Source organism: Perognathus longimembris, chromosome 3 (assembly GCF_023159225.1).
Source record: "Perognathus longimembris pacificus isolate PPM17 chromosome 3, ASM2315922v1, whole genome shotgun sequence".
Taxonomy (NCBI): Eukaryota; Metazoa; Chordata; class Mammalia; order Rodentia; family Heteromyidae; genus Perognathus; species Perognathus longimembris.
In genome coordinates this window covers 47,829,992-47,855,433 of record NC_063163.1, presented here as the reverse complement: position 1 = coordinate 47,855,433, position 25,442 = coordinate 47,829,992, and the positions used below count along the sequence as shown (strand labels likewise).

The 25,442-nt window shown below is 41.3% G+C and overlaps 1 protein-coding gene across 1 annotated transcript in view; it reads right to left on the bottom strand.

Annotated features, from left to right (window-relative positions):
• The window catches only part of Lhfpl6 (LHFPL tetraspan subfamily member 6), a 206,526-nt gene extending 181,611 nt beyond the window's left edge, over positions 1–24,915 (bottom strand). Inside the window, exons 1-2 of the mRNA XM_048341460.1 lie at positions 24,620–24,915; positions 21,965–22,549 (exon numbers count right to left, since the gene is read on the bottom strand). Coding sequence (XP_048197417.1) covers positions 21,965–22,349 — 385 coding nt within the window. The 5' untranslated portion in view covers positions 22,350–22,549; positions 24,620–24,915. The remainder of the gene's footprint in view (positions 1–21,964; positions 22,550–24,619) is intronic.
• Positions 24,916–25,442: the final 527 nt, after the last annotated feature.

Below are 25,442 nucleotides of genomic sequence, written 5' to 3'. Positions count from 1 at the left end.
ATCTCAGCCTCCTGAACAGCTCAGATTACAAGCATGAAATACTAGTATCTGGCTTAAACATGACTTTACCTTGTTGGAAAAAGTGGGAAGGAAAAGGAACAAGATGTTTTCTAATAGGTATCCACCCTCTATTTAAGGGAGTAGACATTGTGTTTAGCTGTAAAGAAAAACCAAGGGGCACAGGACTGCTCATTTTCAAATCTCTCTTTTTGTTGTTATTAAATTCTATTTAGACAGCTGGATTTTTTTATCTAATTGATACACTACAAGCATCATTGTGAGATATTCATAAATTCCTAGAAAGTATGTATGGGTGGCTTTCACTATGTATTATCTCTGCAGCATCAATTGTAGAAGAGTACTGAGATTGGTGCAGTGTTAAGAAATAAAGAGTTCACCTTGAATGACATTGAAGGAAAATTGACTAAAACCTCTCTCTACTGGAGGGATTTGCCCAAACATAGGTTAAAGTCAGTTTCTATCATTATCTGGCTATTGCTTTGGATAAGTTACTAAATTTCTTTGTGCCTTGGTCTCTTTGGCTGAAAAATTGGAGTTTATAATCATACCTGTGATTTAAAATATTGAGAAAATGTAAGATAAGCACTGAATTTTATACCTATCATTTTTCTATATCCCTCTCCACTATAGGAAGAATTAGATTGAATATTCCTAATTAATTAATTATTTTTTGTACATTAAATACCATATACATCAAACGTAATAAATTCTGTATATAAAACTAGGGTTAAGTAGAGAAAACTTCCAAACAATTGTTTATTTCTTAAAATAGTTCAAATGCATTTTCATAGTCTTTATAAGAGCAGAGAAAGGGCAATAATGTCTTTATGAAATGTTGGAGAACTGCAGTGTGAAGCTTAAATAGTCTAGCCCCACAATAAGATATTCAATAGAAACTTAGGTAGGAAGCCACTCTTCTGGGGCATATGAACATTGATAAGTCTTCACACAAGTCTTTTGTTTTTGTTTTTGCAGGGTAGTGACTTGCTCGGTTCTGAAAATGTTGATTCTACCTATCATTTTCAACTCAGTCTATAAAAAGTTTAAAAAACAACAACTAGGTCAACAGAGCCAAGCACTCTGTGTGTGTGTGTGTGCGTGCGTGTGTGTGTGTGTGTGTGTGTGTGTGTGTGTGTGTACTTGTGTGTCATCAGCTCTGGGATTTGAACTTGGGGACCTCACTTGGGTTTTTCATTCAAGGCAGAGGTTCTACCACTTTAGCCATGGATCCAGTTTAGCTTTTTGGCTAGTTAAGTGGAGATAAGAGTTTCACAGGCTTTTCTGCCTGAGCTGGCTTCAAACCATGATCTTTAGTTCTTTTTTACTCTCCTGAGTATCTAGGATTACAGGCCTGTGTCACCAGCATCTGGTAGTAGTGTTTTTTGTAACTCTGTGTCCCAGATGACAGAATTCCCTGGGAATCAGAGATGAACTGATAAGTCACATTCCACAGCTATGAGCACAAGCACAGATATCGAGTCCTGACACAGCTCTTTACAAAGCATAAAACAAGAAACCCTAATTTAGAGGTCCTTGCTCTATGCTCAGTAAATAATATTATACAGCTATGTGTCTGTATTATTTCCAAAGCCTAACTAAGATGTGAAAAATGGATCCCTAATTGTCACAGCTTTAGAAAAGCAAAACACCTCATTGTCCAATTTTCTACACAAAGCAAGATTATGACTTACTTCCTCCTAAGTGGGCTGATGATCATCCCATGTCTGAGCTCTTCTTGCCTGCCTGGCTTAGCCACTATTTGCTGATTGTGTCACTTTACACTTTAAGCTTCAACCATTACACAAATAGCTGCATCTTAACCTTTGGGGTCTATAAAAAAAATCGGTGGAAAAAGCCATCTTTCCCCCAGTAGAAGGATGTCTGGGACATTTTTGTTAGTAATCATTTTGCTCTTTGTCCTTCCTCCAAGTCAGCCAGGGTCCTGTGGTTTTTCAAGTATTATGGGTCAAAAGGCTACAGGTAAGAGGATCTAAACTCACAGGGAGGTAATGACTAAATAGATCGAGGTTAAAAGTGAACCCAGGGCTTGGAAAATGGCCTAGTGGTAGAGTGCTTACCTCATATACATGAAGCCCTTGGGTCAATTCCTCAGCACCACATAAACAAAGCCAGAAGTGGTACTGTGGTTCAAGTGGTAGAGTGCTAGCCTTGAGCAAAAAGAAGCCAAGGACAGTGCTCAGGCCCCGAGTTCAAGCCCCATGACTGGCCACTATATATATATATTGAGCCCAATAGTAGAATGTTTGATTACTCCAAGTGTCTAAGCTTATATTTGCAAAAATTAAAAAAAGATTTAGCCCCATGAGAACTATAAACTTATACTGCTGTTTGAAAGTTTCTAAAAATATATGATATATAGTTCTAAATAATACAGTATTTTGAATACTAAACAAATCTGAGAGGATTTTCCCTTTATCATATGGGTGAAAAATGGGGAGAGAAAAGATGCATTCTTGTTTCAATACACTGATTTCTATCCAGAAAAATACGAAGTGGCAAAAAAATTGCCAAATATCTGGAATAGATTATTTTACAATTTAAATATGAATATCTTTCAATGGGTCTTCAAGAGAAAGGTTGCTTTTTGTTGTTGTTGTTGTTGTTGTTTGCCAGTCCTGGGCTTTGAACTCCGGGCCTGAGCACTGTCCCTGGCTCCCTTTTTGCTCAAGGCTAGCACTCTGCCACTTGAGCCACAGCGCCACTTCTGGCCGTTTTCTATATATGTGGTGCTGAGGTATTGAACCTAGGGCTTCATGTATACAAGGCAAGCACTGTTGCCGCTAGGCCATATTCCCAGCCCCCTAGAGAAAAGTATTTTTTAAATGATTGTTCTTAAGAAAATTTTTTCAAGTAGAATTTGTTCTTGTAGAGAACCTTAATGAAAATATACAATGCAGGAAGTCATTTTAAAGGATCAATAATCATCAAAATATATTGAAATGTGGCTTAGCACTAGTGGCCCACACCTGTAATCCTAACTACTCAGCAGAGTAAGATCTGGAGGACTGAGATTCAAAGCCAAATCAGACAGAGAAAGAAAAAGTCTTTAAGAATCCATCTACAAATAACTAGAAAAAACTGGGTTAAAGGCATGGCTCAAGTGGTAAAGCACCAGCTGTGAACAAGCAAGCCAAGAGTCCCAGAGTCCAAGCCTTAGAACTATTCAAGCCCCAAAATTGCTCCAAATAAATAAACTTATTAAATTTAGGATTGAATGCCTGTATCTAGGGCCAAGCAACTATAGTTACTTTTTTTTTTGGTTTTGCTTTATTTGCCAGTCCTGGTCTTTGATTTCAAGTCCTTAAACTGTCTTGGCAAATGCTCTACCATTTGAGCCATACCTCCAACCAAGTACTTTTTAATTTAAGATCATGGTTTGGTTTTGTTGTTGTTTTTTTGCCTGGGCTGGCCTTAAACCACAATCCTCCTACCTTTGTTTCCTGCCTAGCTGGAATTAAAGAAATAACCACCAACATTTTGCTTGGGTTAAACAGCTGGTCCCCAGTTCTCAACCATCACTCCCAGCTGTCTTTGCTCCATGGAATACCCCATCAAATGAAAATTCAAGTCATGACCATACCTAAGTGATGGCTGTAAGGCTTTTCTTTGGATTAGCAGAGCACCATGCAAAGATATAGAAATGATACCCTAATCAACACAGGTTTTTGACTGTGCTAATGCCCGCAATGCCATCATTTTTGAAACTATGGGTACATTTAACTTGCATTTGGGGTGTTAGCACACAGACAGAAAACTATTTTTGCATACATTTTCCCAGGTGCCAGCCTTCATAAATTAAAAATGAATACAGTGAAAATCCACAAACAATTTAAAACTATCATTTTAGTTCACTCTCCACGTCCAGGCATGTAGAAGTCTAAATGATCAGATCGATGCTTTTAGTTTTCCTTTGAATTCCAAATGCCCTCTGAGTAACGAATGACATGCATACAAGCAGCTAGTTCAAGGATAAGAAGTAATAAGGATATTATTAGCCAGTAATCTGTGAGTCCAATCCAAAATTCAATGCATATCCTACAAAATATAAGAAAAGGAGAAGGAAGGGGATGGAGAGGGGAGGGATGGCTGAGAACATTGAAAGAGGTGACATGGGTCAAGACACATGGTATTCATAAACTGCTTTGTTGAATGGCAATTCCTTTGTACAACTATTTTAAAAGAAATTATATATATATGTATACACACATATGAAGGATGGTCTAAGATGTATGAAACAAGTTTCTCTCTTGGGTGGGTTATGTTTCCCTTCTGCCTAGTGTGCATGATTCTCTTATGACTCCATTCTAAACAAGGAAGAGCAGGCCAAAGGCCTCTGATTGCCCTGCTCTTGACTCTCACACTGGTTATCAAAGGCTTAAGGATGAGCAATGGGTCAGACTAGAAATTCTCAGTTCACTTTCCCAATGTTTACCTTCCATTCAGGTTTATGTACTAGGCAAGTAGCCCTGGAGGAGGCATCTCTTCCTTCTGCTTTATTACAATTCAATTTCACATGTAAACCAGACCTCCCTTGGGCGGGATTGGTTTTTTAACAGTGAAGTTTCCTGTGACTTCTGCCTGAGATCACAGACTCTGAAAATTCTATTTTAAATTTGTTCTGCCTCCAAAACTAGAGAGGAAATCAGTTCATTTATTTGCTACTCTAATTTATAATCATTTTTACCAGAGTTCATACTGACTAGATTTGGGTTAAAATGATTTATTTGTACAGCACATTTAGAAATCTGTGAAAAAGAAAAAAAAATACCTGAGTGGTAAATGAGAATAGATTGCTTAGGTTGGCAAAGCTTTAACTGCTTAAAATTTTGTGCTTATGAAAACTGGCAGAGGCTGACTTCAAAGACGGTAAATTAGGCATTAACTCTAATTTGTGCTGTGACAGGTACTAGTATTAAGTACTCACTCCTCTGTTATATTATGAATCCATGAAGCAAAGCTTCCTATTAACTAGAAATCAAAGTAGAAAGTATGTTTACTTCACAAGAAAATATAGAAGATGAAAAGCTAGTCCTTTGCTTCTGTTCAGCATGAGGGAAGAATAGGCCTCAGGGGTCCAACCTGGAAGCCACACAAGGTAACTGTTCTTTTTCTTTCTTTCTTTCTTTCTTTCTTTCTTTCTTTCTTTCTTTCTTTCTTTCTTTCTTTTTAATGCTCTTTCATGGCCATTTTGTTGTAATTTTTAATAAAGGTCCCTGTGTGCTCATATTCAGGCTCCCAAATGATGTCATCTGTCCTACTCCAAAGAATAGGATTCCATTTCTAATAATGCAATAGAATGCACTTGTTCATCCATCCATTCATTAATCAATCAGTGGACTAATGTCAACAAATTACGTGTGCTAGAAATCCAAAAACTCCTCTTAGACACATATGGCATACTCACTACCTCCCTGGGGTTAACAGACCAAAGACAAGACACATTTTTAAGGAGCTAGATGATAGAATCCCTAAGCTGATCTGAGAAACTTGAACAGCAACAAAAATCTACTCAGCTGCTGAAGTGCACACATTCCTAAACAGAGCAAATCCACTTATTGCTGCTGTGCCTTTAGTCTTCCCATGTACTTTTTCTCTGTACCACATTATACATCAAGAGACACAACAGCAATGCTCATAGAAAACCTGAAGTAGTAAGTCTTTGAGGGTCCATTGTAGAACAGTTCTTGGAAAGTATCATCAAAATTTGGTAAGGTTGTCATTTTGGAAAGGAGCATAAGTATGTCCAAGTACAAGCTAAAAGAATACAAGTCAATGCACATACTTCAGTAGTTCCGTTCTTCTCCAAAGTACCAAGTCGTCCCAAGCACCCTCATGAGCTAGTGCTCCATGAAATGTATATTTATCATCCCACTGAAGATGTAAGGCATAGTGATCCTGATGAAAGAACAAGAGTCCCAGCATTAAGGAACTGATGGCTTTTGGATGTCCTTCCAGTCACTCAGTAGTGCTGTCTAGATTTCCAAAGATTTTGAAATAGAAATGTTCAGTTCACAAAAGATTGGATTTTCCTGGCCACTTGCTGCGAAAGACATGGGATCAATCAACAATGACTGCATTTGCCTCCTTTTAGACAAAGACAAACAAAAAATCTCAACAAATACCACTGGTAATTTTTCTTTATTCTATTTCAGGAAAAGAGTAGCCCAGTTAGTTTTTGTCTAAAGCAAATGGATGATTCAATCCTCAAGGCACTGCTTAAGACTAGTGACAAGAAGGATGGAATCAGTATGAAATCACACCTGTCCATCGTCTAAGGAGCATTTCCAGCTGTTGATTCTGGGAACAGATAATAGACCATCTTTGAATACTAATCTGATCAGAAATCTTTCCATTTAAACAAGTCTTCATTGTAAGCATGGAGCTACTAACAGGCAAATCAAAATCCTCCATTACACTTGCATTGTGCAAGGAGGTAGGAGAGTGATAGATAGACACATGAAGTGAAGTCACCAAGAGAAAGGTGGGAAATGAACAACACAACATCAGGGGCAGAGGTTGAGCATGTCATGTTCTTGCTCAGATGAGTACATGTATGCAAAATGTTCCAGAACTATATAATTATATAGGGGTGAGTAGTTGAATACAAAGAAAAATAGTGGCAGGCACAAGGTATACTGAGAGATTACGGCAGTGGGGTATGTCAATTGTTCAAGAAAGATAGTGCTCTTCTCAATCCCCATTAGAAAATGTTGATAAAAATCCTACAGGACTTAATCTGGGTACAGGTGGTTCATGTCTACCTTCCTAGCTACTCAGGAAGCTAAGATCTGAGCATGATAGTTTGAAGCCAGCCTTGGCAGGAAAGGCTGAAACACTTATCTCCAATCAACCATCTGAAAACTAGAGGTGGCACTGTGACTCAAAGTGGTAGAGCACTAACCATGAGCAAAAATGTTCAGGGACAGTGCCCAGACCATGATCTTACAGGAGTCGAGAGAGAGAATGAGAGAGAGAGAGAGGGGGAAAGAGAGAAAGAGAGAGAGAGAGAGAGAGAGAGAGAGAGAGAGAGAGAGGAAGGGAGAGGGAGGGAGATAGTGAGAGAGAGAGAGAGAGGACTATTACAAGCTGTGCAGGTAAAGCAGACACAACGTAGAAGTCAGCACTTTCAGGTGGTTGATAAGGGCAGGTACAATTAGCTCTATGAAGACAGGAAAAATGAAGGTGTTAAAGCATGCACATGAAAGGATGTACAGAAGACACAAGGAAACATAGAAGGCCTAGTCTGGACAACATGGAAGGCAAAATAAGGAACTCACTGAAGGTCTACATCCAATAGAACCAACTAAGGCATGGACATGAAGAGACACAATCACTACCAGAAGCTCAGGGAGGAGTAGGAGGGAGGAAAACATGAAGGAAGGGAGCCAAGGAGGATACTTGGGTAACCTCTATCCAAGTCATGTCTCTTGACATTTTGAAATCAAGACTATTCTAGTGAATCATGACACTAAGTGGGGACAATATTTAAAACTAAAATGGCTTTGTAAGAAGCCTTGAATTATATAGAGTTGCATATAATACTAAGTAACTATCACAAATTATACTCAGAGCAAAACTTCTCCTTATTCTACACAACCTGACCTCTGGCTTCAAAATAATTCACTTTTTTTGTTGCTCATGGGGCTTGAACTCTGGGCCTGGGCTCTGTCCCTGAGCTCTCCAGCTCAAGGCTAGTGCTATATCACTTGAACCACAGCACCACTTCTGATTTTCTTGTGGATAATTGGAGATAAGAGTCTCACAGACCCCTGCCCGGGCTGGCTTTGAGCCTTGATACTCAGATCTCAGTCGCCTGAGTAGCTAGTATTACAGGTGTGAGCCACTGGCACCTGGCAAAATAATTCACTTTTTCAGACACATGTCTAACTTCAAAAACTCTGTTGCTCTCTCAGTTGTGCCTGTTGCAGTTTTTAAAGAATTGTATGTACTCATCAAACATAGGTTATTTTTATTTTGCTCAATTCCCCCAAGGATCAGAAACAAAAGCTCCCAAAAACTCTAATTGAGTTTTAATCGCTGCTGTAATATACACCTACAAATATCCCTGGCAGGCTCTCAAACATGAAACTGAAGCTTGCTGTTGGTTGATAACAATAATTGTTTCTAAGAGAAATAGTCTAGTAACCAAAGCAATAAATTTATAAAATTTTCAAGGCTCCTACCTGGGCTGTTTACTTCTTATGTTCCATCTGTCATAGTTTCACATACAGACAATCTTGACTTTACATGGGGAAATTGTATCATATGTTATACAAGAGCTATATTAAAAGTAGTGGACACTGGATGACTTAGAATTTTAAAGAACACATTTTACTCCTCAGTTAATCTCTGTGTTTATATAAAAAAGAGTAAGAATGTAAATTTTACTGGTAAGTAACAGCCAGGCTATACATATTTGGGAATGTACTGGAAGAGAGATGGGGAGCTAAAGGAAGGGTCACAGGTAAAGGATATGGCTCCAAAGTAGAGCATTCACCTACTATGCTTGAAGCCTTGAGTTCCACCACCAGTACCAGAAAAGGAAGGAGGGAAGGAAGGAAGGAGGGAAGGAAGGAAGGAAGGAAGGAAGGAAGGAAGGAAGGAAGGAAGGAAGGAAGGAAGGAAGGAAGTCTTATAGATACAACAGATAATATTTAAAGCCACCTTGAATAAGAAAATCCAAACATGATGGAAGATGTAAAACACAACAAAAACAAGTCTGTTGGCAGGCACTGAGTGTATCCATATAGACAACTATATCACATCCCAAGTGAGTGTCAAATACATCTAACAACCAATATTTTCCAGAGCACCTGCTGTTATGAGTATTACTAGGTCACAAACCAATCAGGGAAATGCAGAAGACAGACAGAGCTGAAATGACACCAAAGTCAAATGCTGATCACAAGATGCCACCCACAGAAAGGGAACTCGTTGTTGCGCAATTTAATGAAGCCTTCTTAGCACAGAAGGTACAGGCAACCAAACTGAATTTTAAGTGGTTCCTACCAGAAGGCTATAATCAGGAGAGCCATCAGTAGGGGGAATGAGATAAATGAACCCACTTTCTTCCACCAGGTGATCAGAATAACATGCTATCTTTATGCATGAGACCAAACAGGGGAGGAGAAGGATGTTCAAGTATTCACCCCTTGCAACTCTGTTTCTGTGCATGTACATGGTCCTTCTAGATGCTTGCTTTCCTCAATGCACCTATTTGTGACTCAGCATCTTTGATTCTAGATTTTTCCTGGCTTTTATTCCAGACAATAAAGGGCATCCCTATACAGTACAAGCCTCTCCCATGCCTAGTCCACTTCAGGGTAACTGTCAACCAGCTGCCCCTCGCCAGAGTGGACACTGAAAATTGATCACTAAGTGAGACACAGCGCGGAGCCACCTTTAAAACAGGGTAGCCAAATGTAAAAGGAAGTATCTTGATTTAAAAGCCATATTTTTCTTTTTTTAAGAGAAAAGAAAGAGAAAGCTGAGGATGTAGTTGAATGGCAGAATGTTAGCCCGATATGTTCAAGACCAAGTATCCTCCTCACTGTGGATAAAAGAAAATAAAGAAAGAAGAGAGAGAAAGAAAGAGAAAGAGGAAGGAAGGAAAGAAGGAAGGAGGGAGGGAAGGGAGGAAGGGAAGGGAGGGAGGGAAGGGAGGGAGGGAGGAATTAAGGGAAGAAGGGATGGAGGGAAAAAGAAGGAAGGGGTAAAGAGAGTGAGGGGAGAAGGAAAGTTAGAGGGAGAGAAGGAAGGAGAAAAGAATAAAGAGTTCTCCTCTAAATGTTAAAAGAACATGGAAAATATCTTTCTGTCCAAGACATAGCTAGCAGAGGAAGAGAAATCATACGGGCAGCTTGGATTGTGATGGGAGCCAGATGTTACCAAGAGTAAGCAAAGATATGTGACTTGGGCCATGCTTCCCCTTTCCCAGACACACATAGGCTGAGATGTGTTTTCCTGTAAAGATCCAGCGTCTAATTCCAACATTACACATTGCAATGTTCCACCTACATCGAGGGTATGTTGGTAGATTACTGAAGACAAGCTGCCTCACCTCACGGTAAGATGACATCAAGTTTATGTGTTTGATATAAATTCTGGCATTTGGGTGGAGGGACACATCATATGCAGATTACAGTCAATCACAGAATTATAACACTTTAGAGCTTAAAGGCCTTAGAGCATAAAGGCCCATTGCTTTTGTAAAACATTTGATGCAACAAATATGAAGAAACTACAAATTACCCTGGATTGATGAGAAAAAAAATGGTACTAAGGATTAAACTGTTGGCATTAGTGCTCTACCTCTTGTGCCACACATTCTTTCTGCTTTCATTTTATTTATTTTCTTTTTTTGTGCTGATCCTGGGGCTTAATCTCAGGGTCTGGGCATATTCCCTGAGCTTCTTCTGCTCCAGGCTAATGCTTTAAAACTTGAGCCACAGCTCTACTTCTGGCTTTTGGGTAGTTTGTTAGAGATAGAAGGTCTTTCTTACCAGGGCTGGCTGCAAACCACCATTCTGATATCTCAGCCTCTTGAGTAACTAGGATTACAGGCATGAGCCACTATTACCCAGCTTCAATTTCTTTCTTTTTTTTTTTTTTTTTTTTTTTTTTTGGCCAGTCCTGGGCCTTGGACTCAGGGCCTGAGCACTGTCCCTGGCTTCTTCCCGCTCAAGGCTAGCACTCCGCCACTTGAGCCACAGCGCCGCTTCTGGCCATTTTCTGTATATGTGGTGCTGGGGAATCGAACCTAGGGCCTCGTGTATCCGAGGCAGGCACTCTTGCCACTAGGCTATATCCCCAGCCAATTTATTTCTTAAATAGTATCTCAGGCATTTAAGGAAGCTACTTCAGACTGCAGTCCTCGTAGTTCCAACTCCTGAGTAGTTGGATTGAGTCTCCACAACCCGTTACAAAACAACAACAACAAAATCATGTATGACCTTAGATGCAATTGCTCTTGGAATGCAAATCAACAGATTAGTTTATTTTCCTTACTTACATATACAACCGTAACATGACTAACACAAGCCATGACAGTAATCTATTAAACTTTCAACTACAAGATCTAGTAGTTGTCAGTTACATTCATTAATCACTAATACTTGTTTACTTCTGTACAAATAAAAACCAAAGCATAATTGAAAATGTCAAAACTTTCTGAAAGGGAGAGGTATAAAATTAACCTTCCATCTAATTATTGTTTACATATTTACAGACTTCATTTCCTGTGGTGTTTAGGGTGAGCAAAGGAAAAATCCCCACGTACCCCAAGCCAGTGACATTCCTTGACACTAGCAGTGGTTTACCTCTCTCTCATCCCAATGACCTTGGCGGTTCCCACCTCCTCCATGTGCTGGGTGACCAGTTACCTGCACTCACACACTGAGAAAGAGGCAAAGGACCAGAAAGTCAGAGAAAAATTGCATTGTAAAGCGTTTGTAAAGTTACAACGCAGCCTGCAGCTTATTGTGACAGAGAATGGTCGCAATATTTATTACAGTGAAAAATAACTTCTCATAAGCAAAAACACAGCTGTTGGCAGCTTGTATTTTCTTTTCTTTTTAACTTGAGGGAAAAGAAAGGGAATATATATATATATATATATATATATAGTTCTTCTATATAAAAAGAAACAAAACTACTGAACCACACATCTATTCATCTAAAAATATTCCTAGTGCTGCAAAGCATGGTTGACCTCACTTCAGAAACATCTTCAAACACCCTTCTGTTTCATTAGTCCTTGCCTCATGGAGGTCACAACTACCCTGGTGGCCAGAGAGAGTTGGTACAGCTTTAATTGACTTCTAATTGCTTGTCCTCTCTGGCTTTGGTTGTTCCCAAGTCAATCTTTGTTCCTCTCTGCTACAAAATTATGTAGTTCCTAAGCCAGTTTTACTGATAGCTAGTGAAAAACTTCCCTTAAATGAGGTCTAGAATCCATAACAATGAATATAAACAGAGACCTTCACAACCTGCCTCCTTCTGTCCCTTCCTCCAGTATCCCTAGCTATCACGCCTGCTCAATACTCTGCAGTAAATCTGTGGCCATTCCCTAAATGAACATCATATCTTTTCACAGCTCCTTGGTTTTGAGTACTGAGTGTTTTCCTGCCCCAAGGCCCAGGGAGTCTCCTGTTTTCTAGATTTGGCTCAGAAAGCATCTCTGCTACAAAGATTTCCCTAACAGCACGGCACTCATACAACTGCAGGCAGTACTTTGTTCAAAATTCAGTGGACCCTGAAAATTCCTCGAGCAAACATCTGTGATTTTTGTCTATTCAACAAAGGGGGAAAAAAGCTTATAACCCTTCATTTGGCTGAGGGATAAAATTGAATGATATATCATCTTTCAGACAGGATCTACCTGAGAAAGCACAAACCATCCAAAGTATTGCAAATACAGAGAATTTAATATAAAAAGTTGGGCTCTACAAAAGTTAGGAGAACTAAAAAGTCACATACAATTTGGGGAAAAAAGGCTCAGAAATTAGGAGTAATTGGAAACTAATGCTGTCCATTAGACTGCAGTGATGGTAGAAGATGATGGCACTGTTAGTGAGTGGAGGAATGGGGCTTTCTGATAAGGGCGGCATCACGCCAGAGATTTTCTAATGGTGATCAGGAAAAATAGCTTTCCAGGAGGAGAGACAACTGATGCTCACAATACTTCCCAGGGAAGAACAGGAAAAGAAGAATACCCTGGCTTCTCCCTGCCTCGCATCTCCCTAAAGCCTCTCTCTGTGTCTACTTCTACCCAGATTCCTATGTTGAGGCATCTGGGACCTATGGTTCCTCATAATACACAGCTAAGCAGAAGAAGGGTAGAATGGAAAACAACAGGCACACAATGTATAGGATTGACAGCCCCACACTTGGCTGCTTAAGTGAGCCTCAGGAGATGATCATTATCTAAGCAAACCATGGAAGTGTGTTGTTACACATCCTGAGTCCTGTGGATGGTCACTATATCCCACATGTATTAGGTTCCCCATAAGACCATGAGCTTAGCAACAGCAGGACAGTGTCTAGCTTTGATTCCAATTGCTACCACATTATTCAATGAATAGTAGTCTTTTAATAAGTAAAGGCCAATTACCACCACCAATCTTCTGGTTTTAAAACATGCTTTAATTGGGCATTTCCCAATGTTCATACCAATGGCCATTAATTCAGAGAGATATTCGCAGATGTTGCAGGTAAGTGGGACTCTGCCATTGCTAAGTTGTTTCCTGAAGCACAAAGTTTAGCTGATTTTTTTAATTGCAAAATTATTCCATTATTAAAATGAGCTTGGAGAGGGAAGATGTCTTATGCAGCATCATTTCAACATATACAACTACAGAATATGTTTTCATTCAAAGAGTTAGCACTCCAAATGAGTGTCAGTTAAAGTGCCAGTGTTTCAATATCCCACAGTAGCATTGTATTGTCTTCAGAATGTTCCTGTGAGATACAGAAGAATAAGATTATGCTTTCATTAAAGAAGCATGATTGATCAATGATTAAAACTAAATAATGCATCAAATAATAGGATAGTAATGCACACCTGTAAACTCAGCTACACTGAAGGCAGAGCAGGAGCACCATGGGTTCAAGACCAGTCCAGGCAAAGTTAGCAAAATCTTATCTCAAAAGCAAAATAGAAACAAAAGGCCTGGAGGCTAGGCTCACATGGTGGGACCTTGCCTAGCCTGCCTGAGACTGAGTTTGAACCCCTGTAACCGCAAACAAAGGTAAGTATTCTCTTGTATTTACATTATCTGCAGACTTAAGAAAGGATTACTGCAATGATCTTTTACAGTGGATACTGACAAGAGAAAAATTGACCAGTATGCAATCTTTTCTGAATAATTTGTAAAAGACAATATATTTGTTTTGGCATTCTACACTAATGGGAGAATTTACTATTCTATTATACACTGCACTATTAACATGAAACTGTAGTACATTCTTTTGAAAAATGTCACAAAGTTGCTATTTCCTATTATCATTGGTGTTTCTAGTACTAGAAACACAAACTGACAGCAAAAGACACAATCATAATACTCACTTGTGTAGAGAAGACAAAAGATCTGAATTTCAAATATCATGCAAAGTAGAATTTTGACAAACACTTTAACATTGTGGTGATAACATTCATAATTCAATTGCTAACTAATGACATAAGCTGGGTATCACTTGTTCAAACTGAATTGTCATCTGTTTAAAAGGATTAAATTCTTACTTCCTGAGGTGAAAGGAAAATTGATTCACAGGCCTCTTCTGGCTGCTAAGCTCAAATTTGTTCAGGAAACATTCCTATATTTCAATCTTTCTCTTCTTCATCTTCTTTTCTCTTTTGTCTGTTTTTGGTGCTGCCCTTAGGGCTTGACATTAGAACCTGGGCACTGTCCTGAGCTACTTTTTTTCTTAGGGCTAGCACTCTACCACTTGAGCCATAGCTCCACTTATGGACTTTTGGTGGTTAACTGGAGATGAAAGTATCACAGATAACTATATCCAAATCAACTTGAGTCTTTCTCAGAGATATTTTCCTACAACAATTTTTCTTCAACCTGTTACCACATATTGGTAGACTCCAAAATGAGTGCTCCTCAGAACACACTTCAGGATGAAATGAGCCACCATAATATAGCCACACAATCAATTCTAATAACTTCCAGAGCAATCGCTTTTATTCTCTGCTTATAATGAACACCCACAGTAAGTCACCCTCGCCAAGTGGGAGCATTCAAGTCCTGATAGTGTACGATGACAACTTTGTGTGGAGTGATAATTTTATGCATCTTGTACTAGTCTATAGAACAATGTAAAGACCTCCTGAATGTGTCTCTTGATTTCTCTCTACTTCTGTGGTCATGATTCATATCCCCCAGTGACTAGTAAAATGTTTTGTTATGACAACTAATCAAGTTGTAGTCTAGGTGTTGGTGAAACTGACTACTCATGACAACCTTGATGACAGCATTTCTCTGGCTATGTCTATGAGGACAAAGGGAAGGAGGTGAGAATTCAGAAGACTCTCTTGGAAAGACGCTGCTCTACAAAAGTATAATGGAGGACTGGGCCAGGTCAACAAACAAAGGGAAATAACTCTATAGAAAAAGTCCTGCAGACCTGCTAATGTAATGGACCCAAATCCAATGGATAAATAAATTTCATAATTGACTTCAGAGATTGTGTGTTAGAAAGTGAAAAATCATAGTAACTCAAAATAGGAAAACAACTGAGTACAGTGAGGACACTCTAACTGAACATGAGCCATCCAATATCATATTATCTCCAGGGAAAGGATACAAACTATTTGCAGCTTTCTGACTATCTACATAAGGTTAGCCATTGCCAAAAGTCAATCAGGTAGAATAAAGAAGAAACCAACCATGATATTAACAGGTCCATGCCCATGAATTCTGATATTTGACACCTTCAGTATCGTTGCTCCCAATAACAGCTATGATACACCAAGTCTGATGATTCCTTCTTAGGCTGACATGTGATATGAGTCCTGAAATACATAACATTGGTTTGTTTTCCACAATAAAGTCTGCGTACCATCTCAGTCTAGAGCACCAGGAAGTACTCCACCAGAACTACTGAACACAGTCTCCAGTCCAGGTTCCTGGGCTCTCTGTGTGGTGCCATCTCTCCAGTGAATACTTATGCCCACTAGAGAATTCAAAGAAGACATACATTGAGTCCAAATATGAAGAACCTGGGACCTTCATAGGAAAGTATGAAAATGAAAACATTTCATAGATCAAAGCTTAAACAAAAAAGAACAGTTCTTCTAGAAAAAGAAAGTATCTAAATAAATAAATAAACCTGTTGTCAATGAATACCTGGAAATGCCATTTATAAACACTATTCAATGTAAGCATATGCAATTTGGTGTCCTAGATTTCCTTTCATGCTTTGCTTTGTTCTTGGCAACAGTCTCACCATGTAGCCGGAACTGGCCCTGAAATCCTTTGTGGTCTTCCTGCCTCCTTTTCCTGAGTGCTGGGATTATAGGTTTTTACCTTTACACCCAGGTGAGTGTTCCAGATTTTATAAAAGTTCTGTTAGTTTGTGGCCAAGCCTGCCTTTAGTAAACTGAGTTTGGAGGAGATGGAAGCTGTGAACTTTGCTGTGGTTGCTGTGGCGACCTTGGTTTTGCTGCTACATGAGGGTTTCTCATCCCTACCTGGTGAAGCCAGGCTCCTGTGGCTGCCTTAATGAGGCCACCAGCTCCAACTTGTTTCTCTGTTTTGTCACACATAGCTATGATACAGGAATTGCTCTGTGTCCCTCCAGAATACTACTATTGACAAGAAAGTGGCACCTCACCTTTTCCTTGTTTAAGGCAGGAGACCTGTCTTGGCTAGTCAGAGTCGATTTGAGTAACATCCTACTTAACAGCAAAGTCATAGCTGCCCTCTTTGTCTACAAGTTCAGCTTTTCCAAGATGTCCATGGCTGGATGGAGTTGCCCCCAGACCACATGAGCCCATCCCTGGAGCCTATCACACGGTCATCCTATCTTTCAATGACCAGTTCTTTACTGGAAACCCAGAGCCTGAAAGTTACAGAAGATGGAATAAGGGTTTAAGTGTTCTATCCATAAATGCTTCTGGCATAAGGGAATAGTAAAGGGAAGGAAATTTTATATGTAATGGATAGGTTAAAATACATGTATCGTTTGTATTGAGAAAGAACTTCAGAGCAAGAAGATGAGAATAAGGAGGAATTGAACTACTGTGTGCCCAAACAATACCAAACTATAGTGGTGGGACTCTTTCATACACCATTAGATAGGATATACTGGACCACAAGACTTGAAGGTCAATCACATGCCAAAAGTCATGTTTTTCTCAGCTAAGGACAAGGTTTGGCCTCAGATCCAGCAGCATCAGTATCACCTGAAAACTTGTTAGAAGTCCCAGATCTCCCACAGAACCTACTGATTCAGGATCTCTTGGATGGACCCCAGCATTCTGGTAAGAAGCAGTCAAAAGTACTACAGGCAATTTTGATATGTGTTAAAGTTTGAAAACACTTGATTTCAAATTCCAGACAGCTTACTTACACCTTATATCATAAACTAGAGGTATCTAGATGAAACAATAATCTACAAAAATAATAATCTACAAGACACAATTTTTAAAAGGGAAACAAAAAGATCTGAGCACTGGAGGCTCACGCCTGTAATCTTACCTATCTGGGAGACTGAGATCCTGATGTTTGTGGTTTGAGGATGGCCCAGGTGTATACACAAGACTCTCCTTTCCTTAACTAACAGCTGGGCATAATGTCACAAGTTTGTCATCCTAGCTACTCAGGAGTCTGAGATCAGAGGATTGTAATTTCAGACCAACTCAGACAGAAAAGTCCATGAGGTTCAAACTCAGAGAAAGAATGGTAGGCCTGGTGGTACATTACTATCATTGCAGCTACAATCACAAAAGTGCAAAAACGGATTGGAGATTTGCCTCAGCAGGGGAGAAAAGGAGCAGCAGCAGCAGCAAATGCACTCATACCTACTTCCCCAACTGGCCCAAAGAATTCCAGATCTTCTTATGACTCTGTTACTACTTCATTAGTATGTTGACACTTATGATTCATCTAATTATTCGGTGGTCACTTCCCAGACAGCCTGATGTAATGTGTAATGGCAAGCACACCATGGCGTGGGATGACAGGTCAGGCTTGAAGTAAAGCAAGAGAGGGAGAGTCCAGGCAACTATCCTCATTCTAACAGGATGAAAAACATGCCCAGGTGAGACTCTGCGGTGAGACTACTCTACAGAGGCAAGGATGTTTCTGCACACAGAGAAAAGGATGCTCAAAGACACAACCCATCATTAATGTCTTGAGCAGCACATCTCTGTCACTTAGCTGAGGCAGTGATGTCCTCTGACTTAGAACAGAACAGTATGAACTGGGCAGATTGAGTTTGCGTCTGGTTAACAATCCACACACATATGATGCACACATACCACTCACATTCAAACTGAACACAGAATACTGTAACGGTGGGGCTGGCTTTGGTACTCCCTCATTACAGCACCAACAATTTCCTAAGGGGAAATCCACAAATTCAAGTCCTGACATTAACAAGCACTAAACAGATAGGACTTACAAACAGATTTAACGGACCTACAATGTTCTTACTTTTTCCATTCACACTGTAGACATACAGCATCTTATAATCCATAGACCAAAAAAGTTGATGTTATTTTTATAAACTTCTGTTAATGTCCTGAGGTTGGGAGCAGGAGCCGGGCAGCTCCATGGAAGAATATTTGCCTAGTGTGTGTGAGAGAGATTCCAGTTCAATCCCCCAAAGTGAACATAGTGAAAATAAAAATAGATAAATAAATAAAAGCTAGAGGTGGAGCTGTGACTCAAGAAGTACAGCACCAGCCTTAAGTGAAAATACCAAGTGAGAGCATAAGGCCTTGAGTTCAAGTTGCAATAATGGCTCATAAAAGAAAAAAAAAGCACATACAAATACTCTGATGAACTTTATAAAGACTAAAACAGCATTTGGAAACACCTAATTTTATATTGTGAAAAATTTTAAAACCTATGTTTTCAGAGCATACTTCCCAGGTACACAGACTTAACATTTTTATTACACATTTTATTTCCCAAAGACATTCCATATTCCTGAAAATAAAGTCAATTAAGACTAGACACTGTTGGCTCATGCCTATAATCCTAGCTACTCAGGAGACTGAAGAGCTGAGGATCATGGTTCCAAGCCAGCCGGGGCTGGCTGGAAGTAGAGCCAGCAACTCAAATGACAGATGTGCTAAAACTGAACAACAACAACAAAAAGCTCAGGAAAAATGCAGGCCCTGAATTCAAGACCCAAGACCAACACACACACACACACACACACACACACACAAACACACACACACACACACACACACACACAATGAATCAATTAAGGATAAAACAATTCATACTGTTTGCTTTTTAATGACATGGACAAGAGTTAGCATTTGAGACAGAGATGGCAGCATTCAAATTCATGCACCAGTCACCCCAGGAAAGGTGGACATTGTAGATGCCTTAAGACAGTCCTGCAACAAGAAGCAATGTCTCTATACAACCATCTCTTTTTATGTTTTCTGTCCATAGACAGGTGACATTTTGACCTCTACCCAACCATAGCAAGAAGACTGAAAATGCACAGTGACACTTTGTCCCTTAACTTGTTCCAAAGTGCTGCAGGGGTTCCCCTGCCTGATGCTTCACCATATGTGCAAACTCCAGAGAGAGCAGGCAGGGCTGAGCAGGATGCCTCTGTGTCTTACCATTCTTCTGCTTCCTGTTGTTTCTGGAGCAACCCTCACTTGAGCTAAACATAATCCTCCTGAGAGAATTGCTTTTAGTAAGAGACTCAGCTTCCTGCACCCTACCCTGTTTGCAGATGACTTTTCTGAAGCACTTGAGGAGAGACACAGAACTCACTGGTTTGACATTTCTGTCTTTGTAAAAATCCACCCATTTAACAACAAACTTTTAGGAAAACCAAACGACTGGTCACAATGATGCCACAAAGAATAGGAGAAGAGCTTCTGGAAGGTTTTTGTTTGGTCATCTGGCCAATTATTACCTGAGAGTGATAAACGGCAACTTTTCAAAAACATTTTTCCAAATGGCAAGTTAATTTTTCAATTTAAATTTACTTGTATCTCAGGTTAATAGGCATATGCATTTACTTATGCTCTTAAGAGGTTAGAATAGAAGACATTTATCTCTGAGGTTTAATAATTGAGAATTATTTTTGCCTGATAGGATAGACATTTCAGTGGGAAAAAAAGAGAATATCAACTCCTTGGAACAAATTATATCTTTGACTTAGGTCAGCAACTCTTATGAAGCCAGACAGACTTCATCAAAAGCATATATAGAGATAAAGTGTGTGTACACACACACATACACACACACACACACACACACACTATTCCAATTGTCTGTTCCCTTGGGATTCAGTAAGTAGAACATTTAGCTCTATATAATGCCCCCCGAAAATCTATACATAGCTTCAAGAGGAAAGTATAAATCTCCTGGGCTTCAGATCCACTTCCTGTTGCCTTCCTTCATTATATGTCTCAAGATAATCAATAAAACCTGATTCCTCCTTGTAAGCATTTTTCTATTCTGCCAGAGACGAGCAGTCTTTGCTCCAAAATGAAGAAAAAATGGAAAGTAATATTTTCCATAAGAGGAGAAAATCAAACTGCCTAAGCATTTTTCCTGAGCCAAGTGAAACAAAAGCAAACCCAGTGTATTTTTTTTAAGTTAAATACTCCTGGCACTAGTTCTATGCCCCCCCCTTAAAAAAATCTGTGGTGCCAATAAGCTTTCAAAACCCTGGATTTCTGTCCTTTCCACTTACAATGGCAACCTCTTTATGTTGTCATAAATAACAAATAATAACTTTGCTGTATATCTGTGTAAATATACATATTAGAGGAAAGATTTTTGTCAGTGGCAAATACTAAAGCAGGAAGGGCAAGACTGCTAGCCAATTCTCTTCCAAACACATCTCCCAGAGCAGGCTAACATGCAACAATCACAGTAAAAAGAAGCCAGTTCACTTAAGATAAAGAAACAGAACTGCACACAAATCTACCACTTGTTTCCAAAGGCCAGTTTTTCCTTTGTATCTTTAGCACATTTCACATAAAATGTTGCTTGAAACTTTCATATTAAATAACCTGAAATCAGAAATATTCCTTTTTTTAATGGTTTGTCTTCTGAACTCTTTGCAACAGACTGTAAGGAAACACCAAATGGGAGACTTGTACTTTGTCATGAACTACAAATCCTTTTTTTTTTTTTAAAGTTTTCCAGGCTTCTTATTTCCTGTCACTTTGCACTATCTTCAGAGGTTGTCATATTTCACTGGGGCAGATTGTAAATCAGACAAATTCAGCCAGCCAGGTTGAAGAATAGAGGTGAAAGGAACAGTGGGAAACACATGAAGTGCAATTAAAACCATATGACCAGAGATATTGAGGCAATACTTGCTGGAGGCAGGCCAAGTAAAAATCAAACCTTTTCTGGTGTGAGTGAAACTATCCAGTCCATTTGGGACAAGCATTCTTCTTTCCTTAAATACAGTGTCTTTTCTTAGCCTTAAAGCAAAAGCACACAGGGAAGTTAGCTCCTATCATGGTAATTAGCCTATAGTTGTCTTTGTAGCATAGTGAAGTTTATAGGGTTTGGGGCTGGGGGGGGGGGGGGGTCTTGTGTGTGTGTGTGTGTGTGTGTTTGTTTTGTTTGTTCCTGTTCTGGGGTTTAAACTCAGCTTTGAAGCTGTGATCCTCAGATCTCAGCCTTTTGAGAAGCTAGAATTACAGCCATGACCCACCAGTACCCCAGCAGTTTATATAAAACACATCTCCCATTTAGAATAGTAATACTTACTTAGAAATGCAATTTACTATTGAGTAAGGGTCAATTTTACCTCCACCACGGAATACTAAGGGTTTACGCAAAAAAAAAAAAAGACTCATGATCACATTTTAAATAAAAATCTTTCTGTACTTTCCTACAAAACCTTTACCTCCCCAAACCCAAAATTCCAGTAAAGATAATTCAATTGCCTATTGTTGGGCAGAACCAACAAGAAGCTGTCTTCTGGATACATTACAACCGAACTGTTACCATTTCACCCTAGTGGTATTCAGGAGGCCAGACATATAAGTCTAACAATGTACACAAATGACGAGCCCTCAAAGCTATAAAGCATGCCAATAAAAATCATTGACGTCACCAGCACCATTTCATATCTACTTCTCATGATTGACACATCGAAAGTCAGTCATCTCAGGAGATAAATGGAACATGTCATTTTCCATATAGCTTTGGGATGGCGATAAACAACTCCAGTGTAACAAGTCACTTACCTCCCAGAAACTGAATTCCACCAGCCACTCTTCCCACGGTCCTGGAGATGAGCTCTGACACACAGCAACCCATGAGTGCAGTGAGCGCCACCAGGAGGAGCAGACCGCAACCCAGGCCTGTCACTATGGTACAGATCCTCCATTCGGTGCTGGGGATACCCTGGAAGGAGGCATAGCGCCCGCATTCCTCCACCATCACCATCATCTGTCGACTCTCATCATGCACAGGATAGGAGCACCTCCGGAAAGTACCGAAGGACACGGACTTGCCCAGCTGTGATCCCCATAGCCAGTAAGGCATAAAGAACCCCACGCAAGAGGTGGCCGCACAGAGAAAGGAGAGCAAAGCCCAGATGACACCTGTACATGTCAGGCTGGAGGCCATCTTTCACCAAACAAGGCAATGGGGGCCTAAAGGAAGCGTTCAGGGTCCACTGGAGGGAATGAAGGTATGAAGTCAGGACAGCAGCCCGTAGGTAATCCACACTCCTTGAACCAGGTTGAGGGTATGTCTCTTAGCAAAAGGGATGCCTTTGGTCCTACTGGAAGTCAACTTCCCATCTTCTGTAGCAAGGATGATGACCCCTGGTAAAACAACAGGAAATATTACAACTTTAGACTTTTAGAAAAGCCGTTACACATAGCAGTCACTCTACAATTTTTCAGTTATGAAAAATTTGATTAGATCAAAGCCCCACAAAATAAGCACCTGGAAAGGGATATATGCAAGAGGGGAGGTATAGCCAAGAGGAAAGGGGTAGCTGAATGGAGGAGGGAGGGGGAAGAATATAGTCAAGAATTCATTGCATATACCACAAAATTAAGAAAAATAATGGAAGTGATGGGTCAAGAGGGGTGAGAAAATGAACTGTACAACTTGGGGGGGGGGAAGCTGGGGAAGGGAGAGTGGGAGAAAAATAAGGGAGAGGGTAACAAGTTTGACAAGAAATGTACTCACTACCGTATGCATGTAACTGTAACCCCTCTGTACATCACTTTGACAATATAATTAAATTTTTAAAATTAAAAATAGAAAAGGAGGGATGAGAATGTTGAAGGGGTGGCACTGATCAAGATGTATTGTATTCATAAACTGCTTTATTAAATGGCACCTCCTTTGTACAACTACTTAAAGACAATAAAAAATTAAACATTTTAAACTTGCTTCAACATTTCAAAAGTGGAAAGAGATGCATGGAGAAGGATGGAAGGGATTGTGACACTGATCAAGATGCATTCTAGTCCAACTGTCATGGTGAATTTTAAAACAGGGAAAGAACTGATTCTCTCTATACACTCTTTGATAAGTTCAAGTTTTATCAAACTTGCTCAGTGCCTCTTCATGTTTTTATCGCCTATAAATGCTCCCAAATTAACTCTGACAGCTATTTACTTAAAGGAATGCATGACTTCTATTTGCCAAGCCAGTGAATTCATTTCACACACTCATATTAAAAGCAATGTAGCATATTTACTGGCAGTCAATGTAATTCGGGATATGAAAATAAGACGAACCATATCATGTTTTATTTGGCTGGCAAGTTCACCCTCATAGTTTGTAGCAACTGTGTGTGTGTGTGTGTGTGTGTGTGTGTGTGTGTGCCCCTTTAAGGGCGCCTTAACTCTCTAGATGAGCCTCAAACAAAAAAACTAGTATAATCTTTCATGGTTGCAAAGCACCATAAATTTAACAAACATGAAGTGTCTAGGCACATCCAGTGGAGAAAACCGTTATCAGATGCTCCCAGTACTCCATCCACAGTTTTGGAGAATTCTTCCAGAATTGACACCTATCTTCTAATGTCAAAGAAAGCCTGTGCGTGCATGCTTTATTTCCACATCAGCTGTTCTGACTCACTGGCTCCGAGGATTTCACGTGGCCAAACGTTTCTCCTGCTGAACAACCGTCTAATCTGATAAGTACTCCACACTTTTCAGTTACTCAGCCTAGAACCCGCGTCACTGAAATAGTTCCAGGTGCATTTATGTCCACTCTTGAGGCTTCAAACCTGGCTCTGGGGTGGGGGTGGGGGTCCTTTGCCTGCAGTTTCCATCAAGAAATGGACACAGAAGCCCAGAGCCCCGGGCGCCCTCGCGTTCCATCCCCAGAGCTACTTCCTAACTCCAGCGTGAAGCCCACGGAAAACCCCTTGTCCTTACCTATCCTCTCCCCACACGTCGACGGCCCTATCCCCAGGTCTCGATGTCACTCACACAGAACTTGAGAGCAGTGGCTGAAGTTGGTGTGTCTGGGCCGGGCGGCTGGGGAAGACCCGCCGCCGGAGCTGCGTGGGGGAGAGGAGGGCGTCCCTTCTTCTGCAGCTGGGGTGAGGCGCCCTGGTTCAACACGAGCTCATTCTCAGGCCCCCGGGTTTTGCCTCCCCCCACCTCACCCAGGAGACACACAATGAGCCCTCCTTTGAAGAAGGGAGGGAAAGCAGAGTCACCCCAGCGGGCTCTGAGGGAATGAGTGGAGGAGATAAGGGTGGGAAGGCAGCACCCCCCGGAGGCCGACGCCGACAGCGGACCCGGCCGGCTGGCACAGCCACAGCCGGAGCGATTCAACTCCGGGTGTCCGGGGAAGGGTGGATCGGGGGAGATGGAAGGGAAGAAGCGGGGTTCCCGCCCGCTTGGGGAGCCGATCACTCTACTTACATGGCTGAGGAGGGGGCGCCAGCCACCTTTTTCCCCGGGGTCCGGGACGCGCACGCACAACTTGCGATCTTTCCCGGACGGCCACATCCACCGCTGACCTTCTCTTCTCCGCCGCTGTCCGCCACCGCCAGCCTCCCGGACCGAGGGTCTCGCGGAGGTGCCGGCTGCCCGGGATCGCTGTGGCAAGCTGCCCCCCTCCCACCTCCCCGGGGCCGCGAGTGTGGGGCGGCGGCTCGGCGGGGAGTCCGGGATTGCGCGCCGCAGAACTGCTCTCCGCCTTTGGCAGGCGAGGCACGCACCGCCTCCACCCGGCGGCCCGGCCCGCCCCGCTCGCCGTCCCCTCCCCTCGCCCTGCGGGACCCTGCGCGCACCGAGGGGGCGGGGAGGGGGGGGAACCAACGGGCTCGCCCCGCTGCCCACGCGGCCCCAAGTCCACCCATCTCGGGGGGGCAGCTTTTAGGGGTGCTCCCTCCCGCCACCTCCCCTTCTCATCGCCCTCCCCCTGCAAAAGGGGAGAGTGGGGAAGGCAGACAGACAAAAAAAAAAAAAAAAAGTAGGGGACCAAAGTTACTCGGATGCTCCCCGAGGACCACGAAAACCAGACCCGATGCTGTCGGCTTGTCTAGGACAAGTAGTTGGATTGCGAGCTCTGGGGGTCCCCAGAGCCATCAGGGACTTGGATGGGAAGGAGGGCCCTCGGGAGCGGCCTCCCGGAGCTTGGAGGGGGTCGTGGGAAGTGCGGACTCCGAAGGCCTTGCGCCGGGTGGGTGTAGGCTGAGGGGTGAGGGGAGAAGGGGGCACGAGGCCGGAGGATTCCGGCGGG